Genomic DNA, 17426 nt, shown 5'->3' with positions numbered 1-17426 from the left:
ATAACACTGCCACCATGGCCCATGTCTGCCCTGTGCTAAAGGCATGCATGCCTCAGTTCATCAAATTCTCACACGCACCCTACTGTCCCCCTCTGACAGATGACTGAACTGAGAAAGGTTAGAGAATGTGGCCAAGGCACAAGTCACAAGGCTGGTCTCCTGGCACCCAGACAATCTCCCCCGGACCCAGCACCCTGAACCAAACCCTTTGGTCTCCAGGCACCTGACAGACCAGAGTCCTGTCCCCCAGAAAGAGGGCTGCCGTGGAGGGAGCAGGAGCCAGGGAAGCCCTTGCAGCTAATCTGCAGGGGCCTCTCAGACCATCTGGCCCAACCCCCTCATTTCCCACACGCACACAGTGCACTGGCACCAAGTACTCAGCACTTAGGTGACATTATAATTAACTTATTTATCCCATCGGTTTATTGTCTTCTCTCTCCACTGCTTCTCTATGAGGTGAGGGGGTAGTTTTTTTTATCTCTTTTGGTCATTGACGTACCCAGGCTCCTAGAATAGTACCTGGTATCCAACAAATATTTGTTGAATAAACAAACGTCACACCAAGCATTGGAGCTGGGCCGGGACTAGAACTCGGGTCTCCTACGTCCCACGAGGGCATCACCAAGTCCCCAGCACACCGGCTGAAGGGGAGGCGGTCCTGAGTCGCTGTGGTGCGTGTACATGTGCTGGAATGTGAAACCGTTGGGGATCGGCATGGGCCCCAACTATTTCTGGGAATGGCGGGTGGCTTCTCTCAGCAGAAGCTGAGATCCGGGCATTTTCAGCCCTGAGTGACCACACCCCACCACAGCTGTGACCACCGGCAGGTCCCCGGGTCAGGAGGATTGCCCCCTTCCAGGCACGGTCCTCCCCAGTCGGTGACACACCTAGAGCTGGCCGTGAGCAGCCCTCGGGTCTCGGTGTCCTCACCAAACCCGCCCCACCCTGAACCAGAGCTACTGGTGAACACGTGACTTCCCTCAGTGACGAGCAGGGCTTGGAGTCTGGAGGGGGGCCAAGGGGATGGGGCACAGTGCTGGACTCTGGCCCTGCCACGGGCTCGCTGGGCGGACTGGCAAGTCCCTGTTCCCTCTGGGCTCATTTCACCATCTTGGACCTAAGTGCATCTAGCTGTGTCCCAACCCCTAGCCCCCCGGCCCAGCCTGGCTCCTGCCTCCCAGGTCAGCCCAGGCCCGCAGCTGCCCCAGCAGAGGGAGGAAGGAGAGGAGACTGAAGAGTAAACACAGGTGCCTGCAGCTGGCATGGCCTGCGGATGAATGTGGGGCCACGGCTGTGGGTCCAGTCCCCGGGCTTGGCCCAGTTCCACGAAACCAGGGCCACCCACAGCTGAGGAGCGCCATTCAAAATTCCCGAGCTGTTCCAGGGAAAGGGAGGATCCACCGGGACTCTGCTCCCAGAGGCTAGGACGAGAACAGCAAGAGGGATCCGAGTCAGCTCTCTAGCAGAACTGGCTGGCCCTGAGGTCCTCAGAGGGAGAGTTTCAGAGACGACCCTCCTAGCAAGGAAGAGCCATTGTGAAGGCATCGAGGGGTGGGGTGGGGTGGCGGTGAGGAGAGCATCTGTAAGGACAGACTCCTGTGGCGGGGAGGAGGGGGACCTAAAGCAGGGGGACCAGGGAGACTACGGGGGGCTCTGGCCCGCAACTTGAAGGGTTAACCCTGAGAAGATGGCACCGGTCAGCATTTGGTGGGGAAGGGGAGCCAGCAGCCTCGGCAAAAGGCAAACCCATGTGCACGGGAGCCAGTCTGCACACCCGGGGTTTCCCATCCGCCTGAGTGGACACGGTTAAAACAGAGTGCCGGTTCCGGTGGCCCAAGGACGGCCAGACACGTGTACCTGACACGCACCCCACTCGCCGTTCCGAGGGTCCTCCATGCACCGCGTTCCTCACACGCCATAAACCTATGGATGAGCCTGACGCGGTGACACGCGTCTCCTAGACACGGAGGCCAGCAGGTCCACCCAGGACAGGGCACATTACAGGCCACACTCACACACTCCCCCACAAGGGTCTCAGGAGCCCCCCTCCCCCCACATGCAGCAAGAACCTGTGGGTGGGGTTGGCAGGTATTTCATTCCCTCTTTGGAGTCATATGACCCCCAGATATCAGTCCTCCCAAAGGCCGAACGCTAACCCCGTCGGAAGGGAAGGGGTAACCAGCCTAGATGTGGACTCGTTTCATGTGGCAGGAGAAGGGAAGGGATTTTAATCCTGCATCAGATGAACCAGATTTAAGAGGAGTGCAGAGCCTCCCATCTCTTACCCCCGCCTCCTAAAACCTAACCCCAGGCCAGAGGAAGGCAGGCAGACATGCAGTTCGGGCTGTCCTCCCCCTGCTGGGTCAACCCTGTCCCTCCCCACAGCCCCCAGCCCTGGCTTGACAACCCTGCCTTTCCCTTCCCCTGCTCACTGCGCTTCAGGTTCCCATGGCAACCTCATCCTCAGCTCCAGGCAGGAGAGCAGGGAGCGCAGACAGAGAGAGAGGGTCTGTGGGGGTGGGGAGGACACAGGCACAGCAAGGGTGTCCTCAACTGCAGAGGACCGCTGAGGACAACGCCAGGAGACTGTGTCTGCAGGATCCTTGCAGACATTTAGGCGAGGAGGACAGGTGCCAGAAATTTGTCTTTCGAGGGGTGGACACAGCAACAGCAGAGCTGCGCCCCTCCCCCGCCAGCACGACTGCCCTGGAAAGGGCTCCTTTGACCTCCTTCCAGAAACAATTGCTGGGAATTTTACCTTTTCCCTCCCTCTCCGTCCTCAGGTTGAAGCTCTGCTCACCCACTACCCTCACCCAGAGATGAATGGATGTGTGTGTGTGCCATTGTGGGCACTGAGGCTGAAAGAGGGGCCACCCGCCCCCAGCGAGTGACCCCACTGGCACCCCAGCCCCACCAACAGATGGGGCCCTGGTGAGGGAACAAGGGGCAGCATGGGGAGAACCGGGCGTCCTCACCCTGGCCTGGAGCTGGGCCCAGAGCACAGCTGCTCTTTGTCCCTCCGTGGCCAGCCTCCACGCTGATCATTCCCAGCGGTGGGCCCTCGGCAGCGTCCCTCCCCACCCTCGGTAGCAGGATCGGCTGCTCGGAGGCAGAGAGGCTGAGAGAGAGCACAGCACAGGACAGGGAGTCTGGAGGACAGGGGACGGGATCTTGCATCCATGGGGGCAAGAACAGGGACTGTGTCCCATGCATATTCCCTCTTGAAATCTGCCACAAGGCCACGGACTAGAAAAGTCAGTGTGATCAATGTGCCCATTTTACAGAGAAAGAAATGGAGGTTCCGTGTCCAGGAGCACTGCCCAGTGCATTCTCCCCTCCACCATCGCTACCCCGCCAGCTGAGGGCAAGCTGACATCTCTCTCTCTCTCTCTTTCTCTCTCTCTCTCTCTCTCTCTCTCTCTCAGGGGACCCCAGTCCAGCCCCAGCTCTCAGGCCTCTGGGGAGAGATGTGCTTGGCAGGGTGGGTGGAGAACAAAGGGATTCATCTTTCAAACCCAACCTGTTTCCAAGCGTGGCCACGATGAGACCCTCTGGGGTCTCAGTCACCACCAGTCAGAAACCACCTGCTCCTTATAACTTTTCTAAAGAGGGTGTCAGAGTCCAAACAATGACCTGCAGGGATGCAGGACAAGGGGCCTGCCCCAGGAGCGGGGTTATGCCTGAGGGCCTCTGAGCCACCGGTAAGGGCAGGGAGGATGCTGAGAAGCTGCTGGGCTATGGGCTTCCTGGGACAGGGACCGCTTGCAGGGCAGAGCCCCACCCCCAGTCCTGCCATGAGCTGTTCCAGAGGCAGAGCAAACCCGCGCCCCATTCTGCACGCACCCTCGCCTCTTCCAGCCTCAGACTCATTCAAAAACCACAGCTTTTTGTTCAAAGAGGAACAAAAATACATCAACAAAAGCAACAAGGAGCCTTTGGTTTTACCAAAAGGAGGGGGTGGGGGGAGAGAAACACCAGTCCCAACATCCTGCCTCTGGAAGGAGCCGCTGATCCCCAGCTGGGAACACTGCCCAGGGGCGCAGGGAGGGCTCCTGTCTAACCCAGTTTCTCACCAGTCCCCCAGGCTTCAGGGCTGAAGTGGTGGGGATAGGAAGCAACAAGGAGGCATTGTCTGACCAGAGGAAGAAAACGAGCAGCCAAGAAGATCAAGGCTAGACATGAAGAAGAACTTACCAGCCCTCAGGGGTTGGAGACAAACTGCAAAATCAAAGCCAGCTACTGCTCCTGATGGCAATACATAAAAAGGAATGGTTCTGCCAAGTTGGCCAAGGGTTGGAAACACGGGGCCTCAGTTTCCTCATCTATGAAATGGGAGTATGAGGAACCCTGAGCTTCCTGGGGGCCCTGACATCTCTGAGTGCAAGGGGCAGGGGCTGCCTGGAGGATGCCCCTTTGAGGATGTCTCCCTGTCCCAAACACACTCCACGCAAACCCTTCCCACTCCTGGAGCCAACCTGGCTCCCTAAGACATCTGATCCCATTTTGCTCAGTCAGAGGCAGAAAATTCTGGGGAGAGGGAACAGCCCCAAGCCACAGACCGGGATTTGCCCGCTACTGTGCCCCCCCGCCCCCCCAAGAGCAGCTGGGGTTGGAGAGTCTGCTAGAATCCAGAGACACTTCAAGTCCCTGCACAGGCCCACTCCACTCCCTGAGGCCTGGTGGAAGGCGCAGGACCACAGTCCCTTGTTCCCCAGAACCAGGCACACCTCCATCCTGCTCAGCCCCTCAGCCCACAGCTCAAGGAACCTGAAGGATGGGCCCCAATATCTGCAGTCAGGGAAGAGGGGAAGGATACAATGGAGCACCCCTCCTTCTTCCCCGGCCCATGTCTACTCCCCCACTTGACACCCTAAAAGCCAGTTCCCCTCTCGGCCTGGCCTGCAACTTCACCCCCCACCCCCCAACCCCACAATCTGCAGCCTCCATGAGTCATGCCCCCAAGGAGGAGAGAACAGCACATTTCTCCCCACCCCCCACCCTGCCCCTGCCCTCCAGACTCCTAGACTATTTGCCTGAAAACAAAGCAGCTGGTTTGCAGTGGGGACAGAGCTGCCCCACTTTCATAAAACGTAGCTTAGAAAACAAATAACCAAGGGTATAACCATCCCTCTAACCAAAATGGAGCAGACTCACCCCACCTACCTAGAAACTTCAAGAAAGAGTTCAATGAATAGGTCTTCCTACTGCTGGCTACGGTGCAAAAACAGGCATGCACCCCCTCTCCCTTGCCCACAGCACAGCAACGCATGGGCGGCTGTGGCCTGGGAAGTGTGAACACAAGCACACCCTATCCAGTCGACCTCCCTGGCTTTTCTCCCCAGCCCCACGTCCGGCAGCGTGTATGTCTGGACACATACCAGGCACATGTGTAAGTGCGTGTCCATAGGGGTGCGCCACCGCCCAGCAGCCCAGCTGTGAGCTCTGGCCTGTGTTCTCCCCCATGCCTCACAAGTCTGGCGCAAGGGGAGGAAGAGAAGAGGCCTTTTTGCTGCTTACAGTCACTTTCCCGAACTTAAATTCGTCTTGAGATGCCGCCGGGAAAAGACAGACAGGCTTCTTCTCCCTTGATCATCCCCCTGCAAGATCCTGGCCGAGGGACGAGCCAGAGGCGGGCAGAAGGCGGAGGCCTCACACTCACTCACTGGGTGGGCCCAACTCCCTGGCAAAGTGCCAGGAGGAACCACCTGCCTCTCTGGGTTCCGAGCGGGAGGTGCTGCTGAGAAGGAAGCCAGGCCTGGTCCACAAAGCAAAGGGCAGAGCTACACCCTGGACGCCCCAGGACTCGGAACCTGAATGTCCCTGGAGGAGGGGGCCAGAGGCAGGGAGAAAACAGGACGGGAGGAGAGTGAACCCCCAGCCCGGGGCCTGGCACAGAGCAGGTACTCAGTCTCCTTTGGTGTCCGGGCCAGCGTCCCAGGGTAGGAAGCTGGAACCCTGGGGAAACCGAGGCTCGGGCAGGTCGACAGGGAGCTCCTGAAGGCCAGGCCTGCACCGGGTTTATCCTGGAATTTCCCTGTCTGGATCGCTGGCACAGACAACCGCTCCGAGGAAGCTGGCTGAGGAGTGAGAATGCCGCGGGCAAGGTGCTACTACACTGGAGTGAAACACGGCTGGACCACAGCCCCCAGGTCTTCTCCTGCCCAGGTAACATCCCAGCTGGGCCAAAGGTCAACTGGGCCGGGCATAGGCCAAGGCCCGTAAAGGCTGGGGGAACGGAGAGGGGTCAACCCGCTGCTCTGGCTGGAAGCCAGGAGACAGACCTGCCTAGGCAGGTTGGAAGCAGCATCCAAGCAAGGAGGAGCGCTTGTCTTCCGCCTCCCCCAGAGCCCCCACCGATGCAAGGGGCCCCCCACCCCACTTCCTGCAGCCTCCCCAGAAGACAGTGAGAAAAGTGAGCTGGGACTGTGGCTCGAGGCTGAGGCAATACCGAGAAAATAGGGACACGCCTCTGATTTCTGTCTCCAACTCCCAGTGCTCCCTGAGTTCTAGGCTACTGCAGTCTTAGGGAAGAGCCGCAGAGAAGCCCCGGTCCCTGCCACCCACGGGGCTGGGGGCTCAGCCAGGCTGCTGCCTGGAGAGGCTGAGGGTCAGAGGCTGCCCCCAGGGGAGCCTCGGTGCCCAGAATCCAGCCTGAAGTGGTCCAGCCATCAAGGGGTTAAAACTGCCCCAGCCTCTGGCTTCGCTGAACCCCACCCCACTCCCCAACAGAGGGAGGAAGTGGCAGAGAATCAGGGCTTGTGTGAGTCCTTAAGAATTCGAGGAATGTCCCATTTCCCTTGGGGGGGCGGGGAGAGGTTGCGGGGAGAGGACCAGGGTAAGTTAATAGAAGAGAAGGAGCAGCTGAGGGAAGAGAGGGGGACCCAGGCAACCTTCCCAGTGCCCCGAGCCCTCCCAGAAGGGACAGCGCACATGTTGTTTCTTGAGTGTAAGATTTTATCAGAAATCTGTTTCCCCAGCACCTGGCACAGGTTAGCATGTAGCAGCGGGCAGGCAATCCTTACCTAATGAGTGAAAAAAAAACACCAAGGAGAGGAGGCTGTGGGATCAGCAGGGCACTGGGGGTGCCAAAAGGGGGAGGCAGCCTTTCAAAGGGGTTTAAGACCCCAACCCCACTTAGACAAGTCCCAAGGTTCCCCTCCTTCAGCTGCAAAGAGCCTCCTGACTGGGAATTTTAAAGAAAAGCTGGACTCAAGTCAGAGTTTTGCCGAACTGTTTTTGAATACTGGTCTTGCCACCTACCTGAAGGGACCTGACCTTCGAAAACCCCTACCTGGCAAGTGGCTGTGAGGTGCTGCATGTGCCCTCGACCCGGCATGAGTTTGCACTTGTTACGCACACGAGGTCACCCTGAAGGTGGAAGGTGTTGTACCCTCTGGAACAGCATGGGATTGGGGGACCCTACCCTGCCCACCTCCCCGCAGCAGGCCAGGCTGCAGGTCCCCGTGCAGAGGGGAGGGAGTCCAAGCCAACACCACTGGAAAAGACTGAGGTCTCCACAGCCTCCCTCACCAGACGGGGAAGAGCTCTGCCCGGAGCCAGGCCACCCCTTCCCGCTGCCCCACCAGGAAGGGCTCAGCCAGGAGCCCCCAAAGAATTAGTGCCCAGGCCCTGGCAGGGGGCAGATAGAGAGATGGAGACACTCAACGGCTATTCTGAGAGACAGGAGAAAGGAGACACAGAGAACAAAAATAGGCAGAAACAGGGCCGCTAGCTTTTTCCTCTGGATCCCGCCCTCCCCCGCGGGTGCAGGGGGAGGAACACTCTTATTTTACTGGGTTTGAACTAGCCTCTCACTAGACATGTAATCTTGAGAAAGTCCCTTCCCTTCCCCAAGCCTCAGTTTCCTTCTCTGTAAAATGGGAATAAGAGCCCTGACTTCATCCAGCTGTGGTGAAGATGACATGGGACTGACACTGATCAAGCAGAGTGTGGACGTGCTCGGCAATGTGCCCTTGTGGTTATTAGAACAGAAGGAAGAATGAGGAAGGGGGCCCAGGGATCCGCCCGGGGATCCACCCAGGGACCCGCCCGGCCTCCTGCCCAAGGCAGGACTTACGCGTTGCAGTAGGGCTTCTTCTCGTAGCCCTTGTAGTTCTTCATGTTGAGTGTCATCTTGCAGGTCTCGCAATGGAAGCATGCTTTATGCCAGAACTGGGGACAGAGGCAGAGGGAGGACACCCGTCAGACACAGGACTTCAGGAAGGGGGCTCAGGCCCTAGGAAGGAGCACTCCCTCCAGCTCCACCAGGTGAGCTGGGGACATCGCAGGTCACAGCTCTGGCAGCTAATGACACTCTCCCCCTTTTTACCTCCCCCCACAATCAGTCATTTGAGCTGTAAGGATGGGGAGAAGAGCAGATGTGTAGGGTGAGTGGGGAAGAGGCCAGTAATAGTAGTGCTGAGCTGTCCCCAAAGGTCAGCTCCACCTCTCAGACCACTCCTGCTGCCCCCAAGCTGGAGTAGCCTCATTGCTTGAGCAAAGCTGGACCAGGGTTGCTAAGAGGCCGCTACTGAACATGAGGGGCAGAGGAGGAGGGCCTGGCCCGGAGCCCCCAAGCATTCCTAACTCCCACACCAGGGGGTCCAGTTCTGACACCTCCCACTTCCTGTGGGACCCCCCCACCAGAGGGTAGGAGTGGGTGCCCTAGCTCTAACCACCACGCCTGCACCCTTTCTCCCTCCCGCAACCTTCTCCCAGGCCCTCACTCAGGAGAGCGCCCAGCAGCTCTCTGTGAGGCACTGAAGGGCTCAGCCTAAAAGCCTTGGAAGGGGAGCCCTCATAGTGGACATCGAAGCGCCACCCTGACCGGCTATGTGACCTTGGCCAGGGACCACACCGCTGAGCCGTTTCCAGATCTGTTCCTCCTGGGACTGTTGGGGATTCAATGAGAAATCACCTGCAAAGCCCTCAGCGCAGCACCTGGCACCTCTAAGTACCCGAATGTTAGATGCGGGGCACAGCAGACATGAACCCCAACCAAGAGGGCTCGGGGACGCACACGGGAACTTTCTGTGTGTCGGGTGCAGGTGGGGCTTCACTGTGCCCAGCCACAGCTACAATGTGGGTGAGGGTGAGTGACAGGTAAGACTCCAGCAAAGCCAAGAGACCCAGCAAAGAGCCACCAGCGCCAATCCAGCATGGCCAATGGAGGGGAACAGGAGGGAGGGGAAAGGATGCAACACAAGGGACCTCACCCTGAGCAACGCTGACGCTGGGCCAAACCCACACACATGCGATCTAAGTCTGGCCCTGGGATCTGCACTGACCAGGAGTCCAGCTTCCAGGACCCCGGAATCCAGGCTGCCTGGGTGACCCAACTGGCCTGGTTCTGCCCCATTTCCCAGAAGTCAAGGGAGACACTCCTCAGCCCGCAGGGAAGGCCAGAAGCCAGGGGAGGGCCCAGGGAGATGTTTAAGGTGACCAGCACGGGGCTGGTTCTTGGCCATCTGCCAAGGAATTTCCCCCAAGGCAGTGCCTTTCAAAATGTTTTCCTGCCACCTTGGAGGAGGGGACAGGAAAAAAAAGAAGCTGGGAGGTTGGGATACCAGAGGCCCAGGGGTAAATTGGGAGGTAATCACCTTCTAATAGGGTGCTCCCCTGCCAGGGGGACCCGAGGAATCCCCAGGGTCACAACAGTAAATGAAGTGACAGAAGAACCACTGTTGTGGGAAGAAGGCCAGCAGGAAGTCTGGAGGCAAAGGGTTGGCTGATCTCAGCTTAGCCCCCACCCCAACCAAGGCCGATCGCACAGCCCAGCCCAGACTCCAGGCGCAAAACCCCAACACATAACCCACCAGAAAAACTAAAAGAGGGTGGTCCTTGCTCTAGCTGGTTTGGCTCAGTGGATAGAGCATCAGCCTGTGGACTGAAGGGTCCCAGGTTCCATTCTGGTCAAGGGCACATGCATGGGTTGCGGGCTCGATCCCCAGTAGGGGGCATGCAGGAGGCCGCCAATCGATGATCCCCTCTCATCATTGATGTTTCTATCTCTCTCTCCCTTCCTATCTGAAATCAATAAAAATATATATTTAAATAAATAAATAAAATAAAAGAGGGTAGTCCCTGCCCGGTCAGTGCCCACAGTGGCAGCCCCTCTCCCTCCCCCAATACCTGGGAGGCATTGGCAGAGCGCCACAACCCTGTCACCACCCACCCTGCTGGCCTCTGCCTGCTCAGCTGCCCAGGCCCCTGCCTCCTCCCACCCCCACAGGGGCCTGCCAGGAAAAATATTCTCTGGAATCCAGACCATGACCCACTTTCACACACACACACACACACACACACACACACACACACACATCTGTAGGAATACACACTATCCTACGACTGGGGGGCCTCCAAAGCTGCCTCCTGATTGATTTGGGGGAGACAAAGGCAAAGGAAAGGATATAGATACCCCTACCCTAGCAGATGGCTAGGATCTCACCCTGGTGTCAAGCCCCTTGGGAAGGGGCAGGGTATATTGACTGGGCTGGGGGTTCAGGGCCAACACCCAATCCAGGGGTTCCACAAGGCCCCTCCCGGCTGCCATTTGTAGGGGAGCCCCGATATGAAGGGATGGTACCCATTTCCATCCGTAGCTCTTCCCCACCTCACCCCCAGACGCCCCTTGCTTTCAGCTAGATATACTAGGGTCTGGGGGTGATGCTCTCTGTTCCCTTACGGGGGCTCGAGAGCAGAATAATAAAAAGCACAGGTGGTCCGAGTGCCTTCAGGGTCAGGAGTAAACTCTGCAGCTGTAAAGTGGAACTAAAACCAGGGTCCCGCAGAGGTGCGGGGAGGAGTGATGAGATGACTCACACTCCGAGCTGGCTGCACTGGGAGCTGGCTGCTGCGTCAGGTCACTTCCCTCACCGGAGAAGGGCTCCAGGTTCAGGACAATCAGCAGCGCCTGCCCCTGTGTCCTCTTTATGGTGGGAAAGTGGAGGGCAGGAGGACAGAATATGGCAAGTCACTCAACAGCCCAGGGCCAAGCCTGGACCGGGCAGCCCCAGGAAACCCCTCCCTGTCTCAGTCAGGTCGGTGAGCCGCTCAGTCAGGGAAATAAATCAATAAAACCCCACAATGACCCTCTCTGTCTGCCTCTCTCTCCTGTCCCCCTTTCTTAAAGGCCCCAGGAAGAAGATGTCAGGGAAGCATTGCTGAGACTCGGGATTCAGGATCTGGAGCAAAGTACACCTCGGGGCAGGCAACCCTAATCCTTCCCACTGCCCTGAAGGCCACTGGTTTGCCTTCCGCAAAAAATGAGGCCTCTGTTCGAAGCTTGGCAGCCCTTCCCCCAAGGCTCCAGCCCTGCCCTCAAGTCTTCCTTGCCTGCAGCTCCAAAGCTGAAGCCCAGTCCACAGAAAACCCACTCCACAGAAAGACAAACAGAGGCCGATGGGGCAGAAGGAAGCTCTCCCGCCCTTGGGCGTGGCCTGGACCAGCTCCTATCTCTCTGTAATCACTGTGGAGGTGGGGCAGTGCTGCTCGCAGCCCTGGGTGAGGGAAACGCGGCCAGCTTCGGGTCACTGTGCCTGCAGCCTGGCATCCTGCCCTCTGCACCCAGGCGACCAGACTCAGGGTGGGAGGATGAGACCTTCCTCCCCTTTCCTGTCCCCCAGGGTTACGGCTTTTCCCTTCTCTAGGGGTAACACCAGCTCCACCCTGGCTGCGTCACCAACCTAGTTCAGTTGGTCACCTGGGCGCTGGTTTAAAGTCATAGATTTTGGCTACATCTCCAAATATTCCCAGGGGAGATGATTATTCCTAGTATCCCAGCTCCTGGAAAGGCCAAGGCCAAGGGCATTCCTCAGGCCAGGGTCAGGGACACTAACAAGATAGTGTAAATAAAGGTACTTAAAAAAAATATATATATATATATATATATATATATATTATTTTTAAATATATATTTTTTTACTTCAGAGAGGAAAGGAGAGGAGGAGAGAGATAGAAACATCAATGATGAGAGAGAATCATTGATCGGCTGCCTCCTGCATGCCCCACTCTGGGTATCGAGCCCACAACCCAGGCATATGCCCTGCCGGGCGATCAAACCATGACTTCCCAGTTCATAGGTCGACACTCAACCACTAAGCCAAGCTGGCTGGGCAATAAAGTACCTTTTTGCCAACATAACAGGCACAAAGAACTTCAGATTTGAATTCCACCTCTGGCTGAGAGGGAAATGAGCCGCACACACAGTCTGAGCCTCCATGTACGGGGCCCATCATTTACAGGAGCAACCACATCTGTGGTGTGAAGCTGCTGCAAAGACGGAGCCTGGCCCCTCGCAGTAAGTAGTAGCTACTATGAATGGGTGGCCACAAGGTGATCGTGGGGCACTCAGCTTCAGCTGGTAAAATGGGGCACCACAGCTAGTACAAGGACTTGTCTTTTTAGTGTGTCCAGCCCAGTCTCCTATCTTGCTGCCCCCTATGGAAGCGAGAGGGCAGGGTAGGGGGCAATTTAGACAAGCAGAGGCAGAGAGCCCTCCTACTGGGGGATTCCAGGGAAGCTGGCACCCACCAGTCCTCTACCCTTCCAGAAAGGCTGTCTCCACCTGCTTTCAGGAGCCCAGGAAAGCAAGCCCAGGGACAGGGGCAGGGCAAGATTCTTGACAACACAGGTTCCCACCTACAAATGCTCCCTAACAGGGTCTGGGATACAAATCCACCTTTCCAAATCCAGAGGACATTCTGAGGCACAGCCCCGCTCTCCTTTCCCAAAGGCCTTGCAAGGGCAACCCTTCAGAGTGCCTGGCACGAAGTAGGTACTCGATAAATATTTGTCCAGTGAATGAGCCAATGAGGTCACCCTGTTTCCCCCCCAGCTTTAATCCCAGAAGTCCTCTGGGGAAGGAAACCTCAATCTCCTTGCTCAAACACCGTCATCAGCCATACATATTTATCCAGCGTGCAGAACACACTGGGTACTGCAAGTTGGGGGCAGGGTGGCCATCAGGGATAACATGGCCTTCACTCACCTAAGCCTTTGGGAGATAAGGCTCAGGGAGGAGAAAAGGTTAACACCAAGGATATACCTTGTGCTTTGGGTCAGGTTGTGGGCTGAGTGCTGTAGGGAAATTATAGTGAACTGGGTGGGTCTAATTTGACTCTCTCCTATTGTAAACCGAAAGCCTGGGGAAGTTGGTTAGCAACCTTGCTTATGGGACTGAATGTTCTGCAAGTCTCAGCCCTTGGGGCACCAGTTTCCCAGTAGGAAGTGCCAATCCTTACTGCCTGGAGAGAGGTGGGAGGAAGAGGTCTGATACGTGGATATTCCAGGCCTCCAGCTGGGTGCAGGGGGTGAGGATTCCCCCAGGACCACCTCCTCTAGGGAAAGCTCTACAAGAGAGGGAGGACGCCTGGCAGGTATGGCTCAGTGGTTGGTTGAGTGTCGACCCAGGAACCTGGAGATCTCGGTGTTCGATTTGAGGACAGGGCACATGCCCAGGCTGCAGGCTCGATCCCCAGAAGGGATATGCAGGAGGCAGCCGACGGATGTTTCTCTCTCATCGATGTTTTTCTATCTCTCTATTCCTCTCTCTCTAAAAATCAATAAAAACATATTTAAATCCCCACTTCCCAAGGCAACCCCCACCTGACTGTCCTCTTCAGCTGGGACGAGAGAACAGCTACTGGGAAAGGGTACCTTGCAGGATTCCTGCCCTCCTCCCCTCTGACACACAGCACCAACGTTCTTTACAAGAGGAGCCAGGTGTGGGGCCAGATAGAGTACCCCAGAAAGACAGGGAATGCACAGCCTCTACCACATCCCGGCGCTTTAGTGCACTGCCCCTCCTCCAAGGAAATGACATCATACCCACCTGACAGATATGGAACACTGAGGCCTAGAGCCATTCATAAAGCTGGTGGGAAAACACCTGGAATCAGGATGGGCTAGCTGTCTCCTCATCTATATTGCTTCTGCCTTATATGGGCAAAAGTGCCCACAGCCTCTTGCCAATTCATGACTATGGAGGAGAGCACAGGGAACTCAAGTTACAGAGGCCAAAATCCCCACCACCAGGGAAGGGCAAACACCCGTGTGCAAGGACAAACAGTTCCTCAGTTAGTGCCTCCAAGCTTAAGTCCTACCCTCCCGAGGTTGGCACAGTCACCGGGAAGGTCAGGGCCCACATCCTTTGTGTCCACAACATGGCCCTCCTCTCCTCCTGCCTGGCCAAGCCCAAGAGGGACAGTGAAACTGCAACAGCCCTGCATGCCCCTTCCTGCTAGAACAGGTTCAAAAGTATTTCAGAACCTTGGAACCCCACACCCTCTCACCCTGATGCAGAGGCCAAAGGTCACTGAGGAAGCTCCAACCCCAAGGGGAAGGGGAGAGTTAAGTATCCAATGAACTGTCCTTTCCCAACCCAACATGGCGTCAGGTGAGCAATGAACTTGGCCCTAGGGCTCTGCACCCCTCTTCCATCCCATGCCCCCCATTCCTGCCATTTCAGAAAAGAAAGAGGGAGTATGTGGACTTGGAGCCAGCTTTGGGAAGTGGCCCGGGTGAGGAAGGGGACAAAATCACAAAGCCCCCCTCCTCTAGACTGAAGAGGGGTGCAGAGGAGACACATTTTGCCTCGGGATCTAAGGAAGCTAAAAAGAGGACCAGATCCTTCCCCAAGTTGCTGGAAACACCCAGTCCTCCTCTCCACCCCCACCCCCTCCAAAAGCCTAATGGCAACCAGATGAACAAGTCCAGCATGGGGGGGGGGGGGGGCGCAATCGTCAGGGCCCCAGGGGACAGTGAATTTCCAGAAGGCCACCCTCCCCTCCCCCCAAACACCTCCCCCTTTTCTTGCCTTCCCCTGAATTCAGCCAACCGCACCCTCCATTGGGGAAACCTGCTTTGAAAAGTTAGCTCTTTGTTCTACAAGCCGGTCTCAAGCTCTGAGCACAATTTCAGGGGATCTCCGCGGAGCACCCGCCATCCACCCTACTCCAGCGCCCGACCCCGCCCCGCTCGCGCGGAGCAGCCCAGCGCCGCGAGTTGGCCTCTAATTTGAGGTGGGGGCTGGGAAGCTACCATTAGCCCGCGGTCTAGGAGCCGCCGAGCCGCCAAGGGGACTACAGATCGTCCAAAACAGGGGGTCTCGCAGTGGGGCTCACGTCCTATCCGCAGCCCAGTTCACCAGATACAACACTCGCCCGCCGGAGCCCCCAAACCCAGGCTCCAGGCCAGGAAGCCCAGCCATTCGCGGTCACAGCGGACAGTTGCGCTGGGGCCCCCCAGCCTCTGCCCCGCCCCCCGCCCCGCCGCCCCCTCCCCCAGAGCCCCGAGCTTCCGCCTACTTGGCGTTCCGGGCGGCCGGGAGAGGGAGCGGCCGTCTCTCTCACTCTCCCGGGCCTAGGGGGCGGGACGGCACCCCTAACCTTCCCCCAGCCCCCACCCCGTGGCCTGGCTTCCCTGCCCCTCTTCCTTCTCCCAACCCCGGGGCACAGAGCCCACTCTTCAATACTGGCTGCCCGGCACGCGTGGACTCCTTGCCTCGCCTCGGATCTCCGGGTTTCCAGACTGGGGTCTGTCCCCCGACACCCCATGACACCGCCCTCCCTCCTCCTCCCGGGATCGCGGGGCCGAGGCGGCGTGGACCCGGCCCCTCTCGCTTCCCCCGATCCGGAGCACTGGTCGGGAACGGCAAACACGCGTCTCCCGGTCCCGGGCTCACCTTATCCAGGCAGTTCACCTTCTCCGTGGGGTACACGATCTTGCCGCACCGAGCGCAATTGGGATTCATGGCTCCGGGAAAGGCTGGGGCGGGGACGCCCGGGCTCGCGCGCGCACTCTCTCCCCGGAGCGAGCTGGCGGCAGGCGGCCGCGGATGCAACTACACAGGCGACGGCGGCGGCTGGAGCAAGGGAACTGGCCTCCGCCTCCGCCCTCCTTCCCCTAATAAACACAGCGGGGAGGAGGGGCTGCACCGGGGCGGGGACGCGCCGCGGGCGCGGGCGGGGGCGCGCGCGGCCAGGCGCGCTCCCCTGGAGCCGGGGTGCTGCGCGGAGGCGGGTTCCGGCCCGGGGTGTGGGGCGCGGGGTGCGTGCCTAGGTGAGTCCCGAGGGCTCCTGGCGCCCGGGTGCTCCCGAGCTGGAGGCGCCCTGGAGAGACGCCGGCTATGCCCGGATCCCTTCCCGCGCTGAAGGCGCCTCGGGGCCGGTGTGGCGGGACATCTGGGGCAGCCGGGAGGCGGGCAAACCTCGCGCCTCCCGTCCAGGGTGGGGTTGGAACACTCCTGAAGGCCCGAACAGATTCACCACATTCGGGGACTTTCCTTTGTACCCGTCGCTACCTGGCATGAACCTACGGACGGAATGGGAACCCCTTGCCCCACACCTACATGAGCCTCCCTGCCCCCTCATATCTTCTCCCACTTTTGCGGGGCGGAACCTGTCCCTCCCGCCTGTTCTCAGCGCCTCGCAGCCCGGGCTGGTTCTTCCCTCTTCGCGCAGCCTTCCCGGAGTTCCCTGGATTCGGGCACCTTCCGCTTTCTGCTTGGCCTCCTTTTCTCCTTTATTCCTTTCTCCCACCCTCGGTGCATCCAAAGAACCATCTCCAGGAGCCAGAGCGGTGCGGGGGTATAGCTCAGTGGTAGAGCATTTGACTGCAGATCAAGAGGTCCCTGGTTCAAATCCGGGTGCCCCCTTGGTGGCTTTTCTTCCCTGTGACTAATATAGCACCCCCTTTCTTGACTTTTTTGTTTTAACATTGAGTCCTGGATTAAAAGAAAACAGAAACGATTTTTCAAAGATGCATTTCTCGTTTTCCAACCTTAGCGGAAAGCTTTCGGTTTTGCTTTGCACCTAGCAGAAGGAGGAAGGGTGGACATGTGCGCAAATCTGGCGTAAGATTACTGGCGCCGGAGGTGTCTGGATTTCCGCGGCCACGGGTTCCGGGGACAAAATGACTACCCCCAGTTGGCGTTCCGTTTCGGATGGGGATGTGGGTGGGTCAAGGGGAAGAAACCCACAGCCTTTCTCCAAACTTCAACTTTTTTTTTCATTACCGGTGACATGAAGGTGCTGTTGCTCATAACACAGGTAGAGAGTCAAAGCACTTTTGAGAAGGTTAAGATGCCCCATGCACATCCATAAGCTTTTAATTTACAAAAATAAAGTTACCTCCTAATACAAACTGACTAAACTGATGCAGTGGTTCTCAAACTTGAATGTGCATCAGAATTACCTGGAGGGCTTGTTAAAACACCCCCAGTTTCTCATTCCATAGGCCTGGAGTGGGCTCCCGAGAGAATTTGCATTTCTGACAAGTTTCCAGAAGATGCTGATGCTGTGGTCAAGGGGCCACACTTTGAGAACCACTAAACCAGTCATTCAAGGCTATCGAGTTCCATAGCCTAAAGGTAGGGACAGATATTTGTTGGTTGCCTCACTGACAGTATCGTTGCTAAGCCAGAGGAA

At 57.7% G+C, this 17426-nt stretch overlaps 1 protein-coding gene and 1 non-coding gene across 2 annotated transcripts in view; one reads left to right on the top strand and one right to left on the bottom strand.

Annotated features, from left to right (window-relative positions):
- The window catches only part of LASP1 (LIM and SH3 protein 1), a 40048-nt gene extending 24142 nt beyond the window's left edge, over positions 1 to 15906 (bottom strand). The window contains exons 1-2 of the mRNA XM_070395289.1: positions 15683 to 15906; positions 8078 to 8172 (exon numbers count right to left, since the gene is read on the bottom strand). Of these exons, the coding sequence (XP_070251390.1) occupies positions 8078 to 8172; positions 15683 to 15751 (164 nt within the window). The 5' untranslated portion in view covers positions 15752 to 15906. The remainder of the gene's footprint in view (positions 1 to 8077; positions 8173 to 15682) is intronic.
- A 676-nt stretch (positions 15907 to 16582) lies between these two features.
- On the top strand, positions 16583 to 16654 carry TRNAC-GCA (transfer RNA cysteine (anticodon GCA)). Its single transcript has one exon. It is a non-coding gene; the product is annotated as a tRNA-Cys (tRNA).
- The last annotated feature ends 772 nt before the right edge of the window (positions 16655 to 17426 follow it).

The sequence above is a fragment of the Myotis yumanensis genome, unplaced genomic scaffold, assembly GCF_028538775.1.
Source record: "Myotis yumanensis isolate MYYU_CA2020_CCGP unplaced genomic scaffold, mMyoYum1.0.hap1 SCAF_16, whole genome shotgun sequence".
In the NCBI taxonomy this organism is placed as follows: domain Eukaryota; kingdom Metazoa; phylum Chordata; class Mammalia; order Chiroptera; family Vespertilionidae; genus Myotis; species Myotis yumanensis.
The sequence above is the reverse complement of the archived record's forward strand: the minus strand, read 5'-3'. Positions and strand labels throughout refer to the sequence as shown.